The following is a 12281-nucleotide window of genomic DNA, read 5'->3' as shown; positions in this document are numbered from 1 at the left end:
TAAAGTTTATTTTCTTTATTTATTTTGTGAGAGAAAGGGGGTAAGGGCAGAGAGAGAGGAAGAGAGAATCATAATACCAAGCAGGCTCTCTACTCTCTCAGCACAGAGCCCGAGGCTAGGCACAGGGCTCAACCTCACAAACCATGAGTTCATGACTTGAGCCAATATCAAGAGTTGGATTTTGACTGAGCCAACCAGGCACCTCTGGCCCCCAATTTTTTAAAAATATTTTTAGATGTTTATTTATTTTTGACAGAGCATGAGCAGGGAGGGGCAGAGAGAGAGGGGAAACACAGAATGAAACAGGCTCCAGTCTCTGAGCTGTCAGCACAGAAGAGTCCGATGCGGGACTCGAACTCAACGAGCTGTGAGATCATGACCTGAGCTGAAGTCGGATTCTTAACTGACTGAGCCACTCAGGTGCCTCCTGTCCCCCCAAATTTTAATGCTGTTGCATTTTTGCTTGTGGAAGAATAAAGAGCTAATTTGAATGATAGGATTGTTTTGTGACATGTTGGCTGATGGTGGTCCAAGAGTTGGACATTGTGCCATGTTAAAGCTTTAATTTGGGTATGAACTTAATCTTTATATGAACAACAATATTCATGGTTGCATATTCCTTCATTAGTATAAACAGGTTTTTAAAATTTAATTAATTGATTAATTAGAAATTTTTTTCAAATGGCAAAGTAAAATAGTATATCCATTTTCTAGATTAAGGAATTATTAACATTTTGTAATATTGGCTTTATCTTCCTTTGTTTCTCTACTATTTTATTTTATTATTTTTTCCCAACATTTATTTATTTTTGAGAGACAGAAACAGAGCGTGAGTGGGGGAGGGGCAGAGGGAGAGGGAGACAGAATCTGGAGCAGGCCCCAGGCTCTGAGCTGTTAGCACAGAGCCTGACACTGGGCTTGAACCCAAGAGCCGTGAGATCATGACCAGAGCCGAAGGTGGACGCTCAACTGACTGAGCCACCTAGCTGCCCCCGTTTTTCTACTATTTTAAAAGCAAATCCTGATATTATGCTACTTACAAGTAAATACTTCTGTGTATCTGTTTTTTTCCTTTTGTAACATTTTATTATGAAAATGTTTAACCACACAGAAAAGTTGAAAAAAATTTACAATGAACACTCATATACCCACCACCATCATTCTTTCCCTCTGTCCATCCATGAACCCATCTTATTGTTGGATATTTTTTAAAGTAGTAGACATCACTACCATTCCCCCCCAAATACTTTGGCTTGTATATCATTACTAGGATTGAAAGTTTATGATTTTTTATAATTCTTTTTTTTAGGTAAAAGACATGTTTACATAAAATACACACATCTTAAGCGTACATTTCCGTGAGTTCTGACAAATGTCTACACCTGTGCTAGTCAAATCTCTATGACCAGAAAATTCCGAACAAATCCCCAGCCCTCTTCGACTACCCAGAGTAAATCACTTTTAGTTCTAGAACTTCATATAAACAGAATCATATACTACATACTCTTTGGTGTCAGGTTTCTTTCACACAGTATAATGTTTTTGAGATTACTCTGTTCCTGAGTTTATCACTAGTGCATTTCTATTTCCTTTTGAGTGATTCTGTATTATATAACTATACCATAGTTTGTTTATCCATTTTTCTATGGATGGACACCTATGTTCTTTCCAGGTTTGGCTTTTATAAATGAAGTTATTATGAATATTCTTGAATAGGTGTTTTTGTAAACATAAGCTTTCATTTCTATTAGGTCAATATGTAAGAGTGGAATTAAATCATAGTAGGTACATAGTCAGTTTTACAAGCAATTTCCAGGTCTTTGTTCACAGTAGTTGCACCATTTTACACCCCCACAAACAATGGTAGTTTTAGTTATTCTGTGTATCTGTTTTTAAAAGAACATTTTCTCACTATATTATTGTTGCTCCTGGCAAACTTAAAAACAGTTCCTTGTGTCATTTAACATAGAGTTTCACATTCAGATTTTACAGTGGTTTCAAAATTGTTTTTATTTTATACTTCATCTGTTCATATGGGGATTGAAACAAGACCCATGTTAGCTTTTGGTTGTTTCCTTAAGTCCCATTTTATCTTTCTTCTTTTTTGAATATTGCTGACTTTTGGAGGAACTAGGTGATTTGTAGTATAAATTATATCATATTTTTAATTTGCCTGTCACTTCATCTTAGTATCATTTAACTCTTCCTCTAGGTTTTGTATGTCCTCTGACCTGGAAGTTAGATATAAAGTCTAGTTAGATTCAGGCATAGCTTTAAAATTTTTTTTCAGCAAGGATTATCTTGTAGATGATGACATATTTTTCTATGTCATGTCACATCACACATAATATCTGCCCACTTTAAGTATTGCTAAAATTAATCAGCAGGGGGAGGGAGGGGAGGGTGGGTGATGGGTATTGAGGAGGGCACCTTTTGGGATGAGCACTGGGTGTTGTATGGAAACCAATTTGACAATAAATTTTATATATTAAAAAAAAAAAGTGGAAAAAAAAAACAAAAAAAATCAGCAGGTGTTCAGATGGTGATAGGCTGATTATTCTGTAAAGTTTCCCATTAACCTTTGTCCTTATTTCTGAGTTTAAGAGAAGAATCGTCCTTAGAAGATTACCTAAGAGTAGCCTGTTCTGGAATAGACTTTGGAATGTTTTTGAATTTCTGTGTACTGTGTACAAATTTACCACTAAATCTGTTACTGAATTTGTAAAATAGTAATAATACAGAAAGTAATTGTGAAGATTAAATGAGATAAAAGTCTTTACATTGAGTAGATAGATGCTGAAAATTCTGTAGCAGAATTTTAAATGGCAGAATTTTAGCCGTTTATTTTGTAGAAAAACCTTGTGTATTCACTGCCTTTAATGTTAAACTCTCCTAAATATTGTAGTGGATGGGTGGTACTTATAATTGTGATTTGCTTTGAAGTTGATAAGGTATGTGTGCGAGATTTTGCACGAGTACTTCTGATACAATGTGTACAAAATATGATAATTAGTAATGCCAGTTTTCTACTTAAATATCTACAATAATACTAAGACTTATTGATCTCAAACTTTTTATTTTATTATTAACTTGTATTGGGTAGTGTATACTAGATATAATAGGGTATCCTATATATTTTCTATAGGTTTCTCTATGAGTGCCCATAAAGGTGTTTGTTTGTTTTTCTTTGCCTCCTTTCAGTTTCTTTGATCTACCAAAAATATGTTTGGACCACTGGTAGATACAAGGTGTATAATTACCACAAGCATGTAATCACTTTAACAACCAGTCTACTAGGGGAGAAGTGTGTAAGTTATTCAGATTACTGGATTCTGTCTTTTTACTTTACAGTTTAGTACAGACCAAAAGACTCATTTGCCATAGTTATATTGAAATTACTATGTCTTATTGTGAGAGTATAATTAAAATGATAGCTTTACATAACATAAAACAAAAATTACATTCACATATGTCATCTTATTTAATGTTTATCATAATCCTGTGAATTAAACAGTACAGTGATTTGTGTGTGTTCAAATTTGGGTGTGTTCAAATAACTGCATTAGTTATTGCCATGAAATTGAAAATATCAAAGTGCAAAGAAAGCTTCTGTGGGATCCAGAAGAAGGTCTATATGTTAATCTGTTTGCTCAGCCAAATAGAAGGGAAAAGAAGTCTGACTTTAATAGTACAAAGTAATTCATACATATAAAAAATTAGGTCAAATAAGAATGTTAAAAACATTCTGTAAACATTTTGTAAGTTGAGCCAGATGATATTCAGTTTCTTCTTTTCAAGTAGGAAGCAGGGGTGTGCTTTGTTTCCTACCCAGAGCCTCTGGTCCTATTTTGGATTAAAAATATAGTAGGAATGCCATTTACTATATGCACATGTCTTTTTTTGATCTCACAATGGCCATCTTTTGATATTCTTAAGTTAGATATGATTTATAACTATTAATAGTAGTGCAGATGGTATTTACAGAATGCCAGGAACTTTGTATGCTAAGACTTTTTTTTTTTTTTTGAGATTTTATTTTAAGTAATCTCTATACCCAGTGTGGAGTGCTCAAACCCACAACCCCAAGATCAAGAGCTGCACACTTCACAAACTATGCCAGCCAGGTGCCCCCATATACTAAGCTTTTATGTGCAGCATCTCATTTAATCCTTACACCAACCTTATGAGTAGTATTACTATTCACACTGTACAATGAGGAAGCACTAAAAGTAGACAGTTAAATAATTTGCGTAAGGTAAGTACAGTTTAATTCAAATTGATAATGAATAAAGACAGAGTCTATCTTTTAAACCAACTCTTGTGCGATATACTGCCTAAGTTGCTATGTCTGTCATGTTTTATAGTCTGGGATAAATGGAATTTTGTAGTGAGGGTAACCCTACTTGCTTATTTTCTGTCTTGTAACTTGCTACCTTGAATTAGGAAGCTATATTTCCTGAGAAAATGTCAATAGTTCATGGAGATGAGAATTTTTTCTTCATTTGCAACAGAATCGAATCCTCTGGGTTGATGAGAACAATCTGACAGCTCATGTAGAGGCTGGTATAACAGGACAGGAGTTGGAAAGACAGGTATGTTACTTCCTTTAATTGACATTTTCAAAATTGCTATATGTCCTCTCTATGAATGGAGTACCTTTCACAGTACATTCACTGAGCAAATTTGTTCAGCTTTTATTGTGGGTCAGGCATTGAGCTAGATACTGAAGATATGGTAGTGAATAAGACACCATCCCTTACCTTTGGAAGGCTTACATTACAATAGAAAATTAGATAAATAGACACTTATGATTCAGAATGAGAATTGCAAGGTGAAGGCTGAATGCAGGGTATTATGGCTCATCACATGGGGTTAGGAGGGAAGGAACTGGACAAAGAAGGTATTGCAGAGAATGCAGCTTTTAAAACGAGACTTCAGGATGAGTGAAAGCAAAAAAGTTAATGGGAGTGGAGAGAGCAATCCAGTCGGAGAAAGCAGCAGGTGCAGAGGCTTTAAAGGCAGCTGTTGCTCTTGGGCACCTGCAGACAGCTGAGTGTGGCTGAGGTCTAGTGTGTGTTTGTGGGAGAACACACATTCTATATGTTGGGTGGGTGTATGTATAGCAGTGGTAGAGGATGAAGCCAGGAAAACATGAAGAGATCAGACTATAAAGGAGCCTTATAAAGCCCCTTCTAGAAGTTTGAACTTTACCTCTGTATTCAGGTAGTTCTGGCTAGCTCCTGTGTGGAGGATAGATGGAGGGCACATGAAGGTGGGTAAGAGGCTCTGGCATAATTCAGGCAAGAACTGATAGTGACAATAAAAGAGTAGAAATGGAGCAAAGTGAAACATATTGGACATAGAATTCTCAGAAGTTGATGATAAATTGGATCAACTGGGTAGATGTTGGTATTTGCTATTGAACTTTCAAGTGCCTAATTTCATTGAAAACTGCCCATCTCATGAATTAGTCAAACTCTTGGAGACCTTGTAACACTTTTTGGTATCCTGATGAATTTTTGGAAAGCTTTTGGTTCCTTTCATGGATTCTAAGCATGTAATTATTAAAATGTATTGATTTTCAACCTCCTCAAACAGGGTCAGGATGACTATACCTCAGCTGTTGTAAATAAAAATCAGAAAGTTTAATTTGTTGTTGATAATACTGACCACTTTGTTCTACTTGAGTTACAGAGACTCCTCCCTTCTACATTTTAATGGGACATGGAAATGAGATGGTTGTCGATCTTTTTTTAATTGTCTTTTTCCTTATTTCTTGGTAAAAAGTTGAATGAAATTGGTATGCTACTGACCATTTCTGGATGAAAGGCTTTGAAAAAAAAATTAGATTATTATCTTTATTTTTGATTTAATGAACTAAGAACTGGATGAAATTGAACATCTTGGTTGAGGCAGTGTTAAGATCTTCAATAAGCCAAGGTTTTATAGAAGTCAAAGTAATTACCTTTGTTAATTACTATAGTTTATAATATAATGAACTTAATACACACACACACACACACACACACACACAAGATGAACTTAAGTGGGGCAGAATAATAGTATTTAATGAAAAAAAACCTGTAAAAAGTCCTGTATTAGTCTTCCATTATGTCTGAATGAGGCCCTAGCAACACAGCAATTTTTTTATAACAAAAAGTGGCCTTTCATGTCTCTAATTTTATGTCTTTGATTATAGCATTTGATGTAGTATTTTAACCTTTCCAAGTTTTTTTTTTTAAAGGTTAGAATTAAAATTCAACGAACATATTTCCTTGAAATTTAAATGACATTTTCCTAGACTAGGAACTTCTGATATTTTACCTACTAGTTCATTTCCCTAAATGCCAATATAGAACTTTCTTTTTTGCCTCCAGTAGACTGTAATGTAGTTTCTATAGCTGTTTCAATCCCAGTTCAAGTTTTTCCTCATTAAACTTCTGTACCCTTCAGTTTCTTAATCAGCTGAGGTAACCAGCTTAAAACATCCTGCTTTTTCCTTCTAGAAATTCTTAAATGACACAAATATAGTAGCTGGGTAGCACAGGTTTTAATCTCTTCAGCTTATAGATTTACACTGATTTTAATATATATAAAATTTAAGAGAGGTCATTAATATGTCAATTGTGGATTTGGGAATTTGTTTCTAGGCTTATTAAAGTTTTGGCTACTGTATTTTATTAGTTAATAGTCTGGGGATGTGTGACTTACGTTTTTACTCCCAAGGACTCGTTTCCCTGTGCCTTAGTTTCTTTATCTATGAAATAGAGGTAATAATTCCTACTTTATATATATTTTAGGAAGAAATAAGTTAATCATGTAAAGTGCTTAGAACTTTTATTCATTTCACTAATTTTTATTGAGCACTATCTGTACTTCATTGAAGCACAGCTGACTTTATTCCTTTTATGTGCCAAAGACTTCTATATTTATAACATCATCTTAGAGTTCTTTCTTGAACTCTGTAGAGACTTATATTTTCAGTTGCCCTGTTGATGTCTCCACTTTGCATATATAATAGACATTTTAAACTCAATATTTTAAAAATTGAATTTCCATTTTCCCTTCACAATTTGCTTATTCTTTATCCTTCTCATTCTCAGTTGATGGGAATTCAGTTCTTGTGCAGCTTGGGGCAATATCCTTGGAGTCATTTGTTCTTGTTTCACTTTATAATAATTTCACTGAGGTATAATTGGCATACAATAAATTCCACTTATTTAAAATGTACAACTTGATATGTTTTGGTACACAAGTATAACCATGAAACCATCACCACAATCAAAATAATGAACACATGTACCAAACCCAAAGATTTACTCTTGCTTCTTTATAATCCTCTCTATCCCAGTCTTACCCCCACCCCTGGCAGTCATTGATCTGCTTTCTATCACTGTAGATTTGTTCAAATGTGCTACAGTTGTACTAAATCTAATCATGCACTCTTTTTTGAGGGTAGATTGAGGGTATGACTTCTTTCGTTAGGCATAATTGAGATTAATGAATATTGTTGGCATGTATCAATTAGTTTATTCCTTTTTATTGCTCAGTAGTATTCCATCATATAGATATACCACTATTTATCCATTCACTTATTGTTGAATATTTGGATTATTTCCAGTTTGAGGCTGTTACAAATAAAGCTGCTGTGAACATTCATGTGCAAATCCTTGTATTGACGTATACTTTCATTTCTCTTGGGTAAAAAAATCAAAAAATGAAATGGCTAAATCAAATGGTAGGTACATATTTACATTTTTGAAAAACTACCAAACATGTTCCCAGAGTGCATCATTTTATATTCCTACTAGCACTGTGTAAGAGTTCCAATTTCTCTACATCTTCTCCAATATTTGTTAATGTTTTAGTCATTCTAGTAGATGTGTTACAGTATCTCATTGTGGTTTTAATTTGTATTTTTCTAGTTAGTAGTGATGTTGAACATCTTTTCAAGTGCTATTTGCCATCCATATATCTTCTCTGGTGAGGTGTCTGTTCAAGTTATTTGCCCAATTTTTAAATTGGGTTGTTTGTTTTCTTATTGTTGAGTTTTGAAAATTCTTTACATATTCTGGATATAAGTCCTTTTGCAGGTATATACTTCAGAAATATTTTCTCCCAGTCTGTGGCTTGTCTTTTCATTCTCTTGACAGAGTCTTTTGAAGAAAAGATGTTTTTTATTTTGATGAGTTTCAAAACATATTTAAGTTTTTACTTTATATATCATGCTGTTGCTGTCATGCTTTGCTTTAGCTTAGGATACAAAAATTTTCTCCTATTTAAGTTTCATAGTTTTTATTTTACATTCAAGTTTCTGATGAGTTTTGAAGATTTTTGAGTTAATGTTTATGTATGGTGCAAAGGATGACGTTCTTTTTTTTTTTTTTTTTTGCATATGGCTATCCAGTATTTTCAGCACCATTTGTTGAAAAGATTACCCTTTTTTCATTTGACTTAGCACCATGATAAAAAGTCTGTTGTCCATATATGTGTGCATCCTGGGCTCTATTTTGTTTCATTGATCTTTTGTATATCTTTATGCCAGTACCAGATAGTTTGGATCACTGCAGCTGTATCATAAATCTTTTTCAAAGTTGTTTTGGCTATTTTAGGTTATTTGTATTTCCCTATGAAATTTATAATCACCTGTGAACTTTTGTTTAAACAAAAAAAGCCTGTTGAGATTTGATTGGGATTGCATTGACTCTGTGTCAATTTGGGGAGAACTGACCTCTTAACAATATCGATTCTTTTGACCCATGAACATGGTACGTCCCTAGTTTTTTTTATGTCTGTAATTTCTCTTAGTAGTATCTTGTGTTTTTTTTGTAAAATCCTTCATGTTTTTTAAAATAAGCTTTATCCCTAAGTATTATATATATTTTTGATGCTATAGTAAATGATATTTAAAAAATTTGGCGCAGTGGGGGGACACTTGGGTGGCTCTGTTGGTTAAGCGTTTGACTCTCGGTTTTCGCTCAGGTCACTATCTTGCGGCTTAATGGGTTCAAATCCTGCATTAGGCTCTGTGCTGGCAGTGTGGAGCCTGCTTGGGATATTCTGTCTCTGTTTCTCTCTCTCTCTCTCTCTCTCTCTCTCTCTCTCTCCCCTCCCCCCACCTCCTGTTGCTCTCTCTGCCCCTTTCCCACTCGTGCTATCTCTGTCTCTCTCAAAATAAATGAATAAACCTAAAAAATTTTGTTTTCAGTTTCTGAATGTTCTTTATTAATATGTATAAATACATTTGAGAGTCTAGAGATTACTAAAAAAGTACACAAGAAAAAAGTGTAGAAATACAATTGATTTTTGTGTACAGATCTTATATCTAACAACCTTGCTAAATTCATGAATTCTAAGTTTTCTTATAGCTCCTATTGGATTTTCTATATATATGATCATGTCCTTTCTTAATAATGACAGTTTTACTTCTTTCCTTCCAATCTGTATGCCTTTATTCCCTTTTCTCACCTGATTGTGGTGGCTTGTGCTCTAATACAATGTTGAAAAGAAGTGAAAGTGGACATCCTTGCATTATTCCTGATTTAGGAGAAATGCATTTAGTCCTTTACCATTAAGTGTGATGTTAACTATAGGTTGTTGTTGTTGCTTTGGTTTTGTAGATACCCTTTATCAAGTTGAGGAAGTTTTTTCTGTTTTAGTTTTCAGAGTTTTTATTAGGAATGGATTTTGTATTTTGTCAAATTCTTTTTTGTGTGTTAGGGGGGAAGATAAGGTAATTTGAGGCCATTCCTCTTTTTAAATAAAGCTGATTTTCATTACTTTAAATTTCCCCCAACTACTGCTGTAGTGGTATTCTACAAATGTTGATATGTCTATTCATTTTCATTCATTTCAAAGTACTGTATTTTTCTACTTCCTTTTTGATTTTTTTCTTTGACCATTGGATACTTACAAGTTATTTAATTTCTAATTATTGGGGGGATTTTTCCAGGCATCTTTCTGTTACTGATTTCCATGTTAATATCATTGTGTTCAGAAAACATTTATATGATATGAATCCTTTCAACTTAATTGATATTTCTTTTATGGCCCACAGTAAGGTCTGTCTTAAGAATGTTCTATCCATACTTGAAAATAATTTGTCTTCTGATGCTATTGGTTGAGAGTAGTCTACAGTTGTCGATTAGGTCAAATTGATTTACAGTGTTGTTTAGGTGTTCTGTATTTTTTCTTATTTTCTGTCTACTTGTTCTATCATTTATTGAGAGAGGAGAATTAACCTATCACCTATCATTGTAAACCTGTCTTTTTTTTTTTCCTTGCAGTTCTATCAGTTTTCTTCTTTTCATCTTGATTAATGAACCATTTTCTTTCCTCTGAAATCTGTTTCATCTAATAGTAAAATAGCCATTCAAGTTTTCTTTTGATGGTTGTTAACTTGGGATATCTTTTCCTTTTTCCATTCTTTTAACTGATTTTTATTTTTATATTTAAAAATTTTCTTGTAGACACCATAAAATTGGGTCTTTCCTTTTTATCTAACCTGACAGTCTCTACCTTTAATTGGGATATTTAGACCATTTACCTTCAATGTAGTTTATTGACATGGTTCAGTTTAAATTGTCATTTTGGTATTTGTTTTCTGTATTTTCCATCTGTTTTTTTTTTCTTTTCCACTTTTACTAACTTTTTGGATTAAACATGTTTTTTGATACCATTTTATCTGTTTTGTTTCTTTATTAGCTATAACATTTTGTTTTATTGTAAAGGTTGTTTTAGGGTTTATAGTATATGTCTTTAATTTAAAACAGTCTATCTTCAAGTGATAATATAACACTCCAGTTCAGAGTTTAGTAGAAGAACCTTACAGTATTATATTCATTTTCCCTTCATCCAATTTTTGCTATTGTTGTCATATATTCTGCTTTTACATATGGTATAAAGCCTACAATATATTATTACTACTTTTGTTGAAATAATCAATTATCTTATTTTAAAGATATTTAAATAACAAAAGAAACCATCTTATATATTTATCCATCTAGTTACCCTTTCCAATGTTTTTAATTCCATTTGATGTTATTTTCCTTCTGCTTGAAGGACTTCTTTTATTATTTTTTGTGACAGCATTGTATTTATCTTTAAGTAAGCTCTACATGCAATATGGGGCTTAAGCTTATGACCCTGAGATCAAGAGTTGCATGCTCTACTGACTAAGCCAGCCAAGTGCTCCCTTCTTTTATTATTTATTATTTTTATTTTTTTAATGTTTATTTATTTGGGGAGGGGGGAGGAGGAGTAGAGAGAGAGGGAAACACAGGATCTGAAGCAGTCTCCAGGCTCTGAACTGTTAGCACAGAGCCCAGCGCGGGGCTTGAAGCCACAGACCACGAGATCATGACCTGAGCCAAAGTCGGACACTTAACTGATTGAGCCACCGAGGTGCCCCTCTATTTTTATTGTTTTAAGTTTGTTTTAATTCCAGTATAGTTAATATGCAGTGTTATATTAGTTTCAGAGATGCAATACAGTGATTCAGCAGTTCTGTACATTACTCAGTGCTCATCATGATAAGAGTACTCTCAATACTCTTTACCTGTTTCACCCATTCCCTCACCAACCTCTCCTCTGGTAACCATTAGTTTGTTCTCTATAGTTAAGAATCTGTTTTTTGGTTCATTTCTGTTTTTCTTTGTTTCTTTGTTTTCTTAAATTTGAAGGATTTCTTTTAAATATTTTTAGTGTGAGTCTGCTGTTCATGAATTCTTTCTACTTTTATTTGCTAAAAATCTTCATTTCATTTTTTTTAACACTTTATGGTTTTTTAGAGAAGTTTTAGGTTTACATCAAAATTGAGAAGAAAGTACAGAGGTTTCCATATGTCCCCTGTCCCCACACGTAACATAGCCTTCCTCATTATCAACATCATTCACCAGAATGGTGGGGTTTTTTGTTTGTTTGTTTTACCAAGGATGAACCTATGTTGGCACATCATAATTACCCAAAGCTCATAGTTTATCTTAGGGTTCGCTTTTGTGTTGTATATTCTATAGGTTTGGACAAATATGCAATGACATAAGTATCCAACATTATAATATTATATAGAATATTTCCACTACCCTAAAAATCCTCAACTCATCTCTCTCCCTCCTACTCCTGGAAACTTCTGACCTTTCTATTATCTTCATAGTTTTGCTTTTTCCAGAATGTCTTATAGGTGGAGTCATAGAGTATGTAGCCTTTTTAGATTGGCTGCCTTAATTTAGTAATAATTCATTTAAGGTTCTTTCATGTCCTTTCATGGCTTGATAGCTCATTTC

At 33.6% G+C, this 12281-nt stretch overlaps 1 protein-coding gene across 2 annotated transcripts in view; it reads left to right on the top strand.

Annotated features, from left to right (window-relative positions):
* AGPS (alkylglycerone phosphate synthase) overlaps positions 1 to 12281 on the top strand; it is a 150663-nt gene that overhangs the window by 57406 nt on the left and 80976 nt on the right. For both annotated transcript variants that reach the window (XM_058713031.1, XM_058713040.1), the window contains exon 8: positions 4512 to 4592. In XM_058713031.1, coding sequence (XP_058569014.1) covers positions 4512 to 4592 — 81 coding nt within the window. The remainder of the gene's footprint in view (positions 1 to 4511; positions 4593 to 12281) is intronic.

The sequence above is a fragment of the Neofelis nebulosa genome, chromosome 2 (genome assembly GCF_028018385.1).
Source record: "Neofelis nebulosa isolate mNeoNeb1 chromosome 2, mNeoNeb1.pri, whole genome shotgun sequence".
Lineage (NCBI taxonomy): Eukaryota > Metazoa > Chordata > Mammalia > Carnivora > Felidae > Neofelis > Neofelis nebulosa.
Note: the sequence above shows the minus strand (reverse complement) of the source record. Positions and strands in the feature narration are given on the sequence as shown.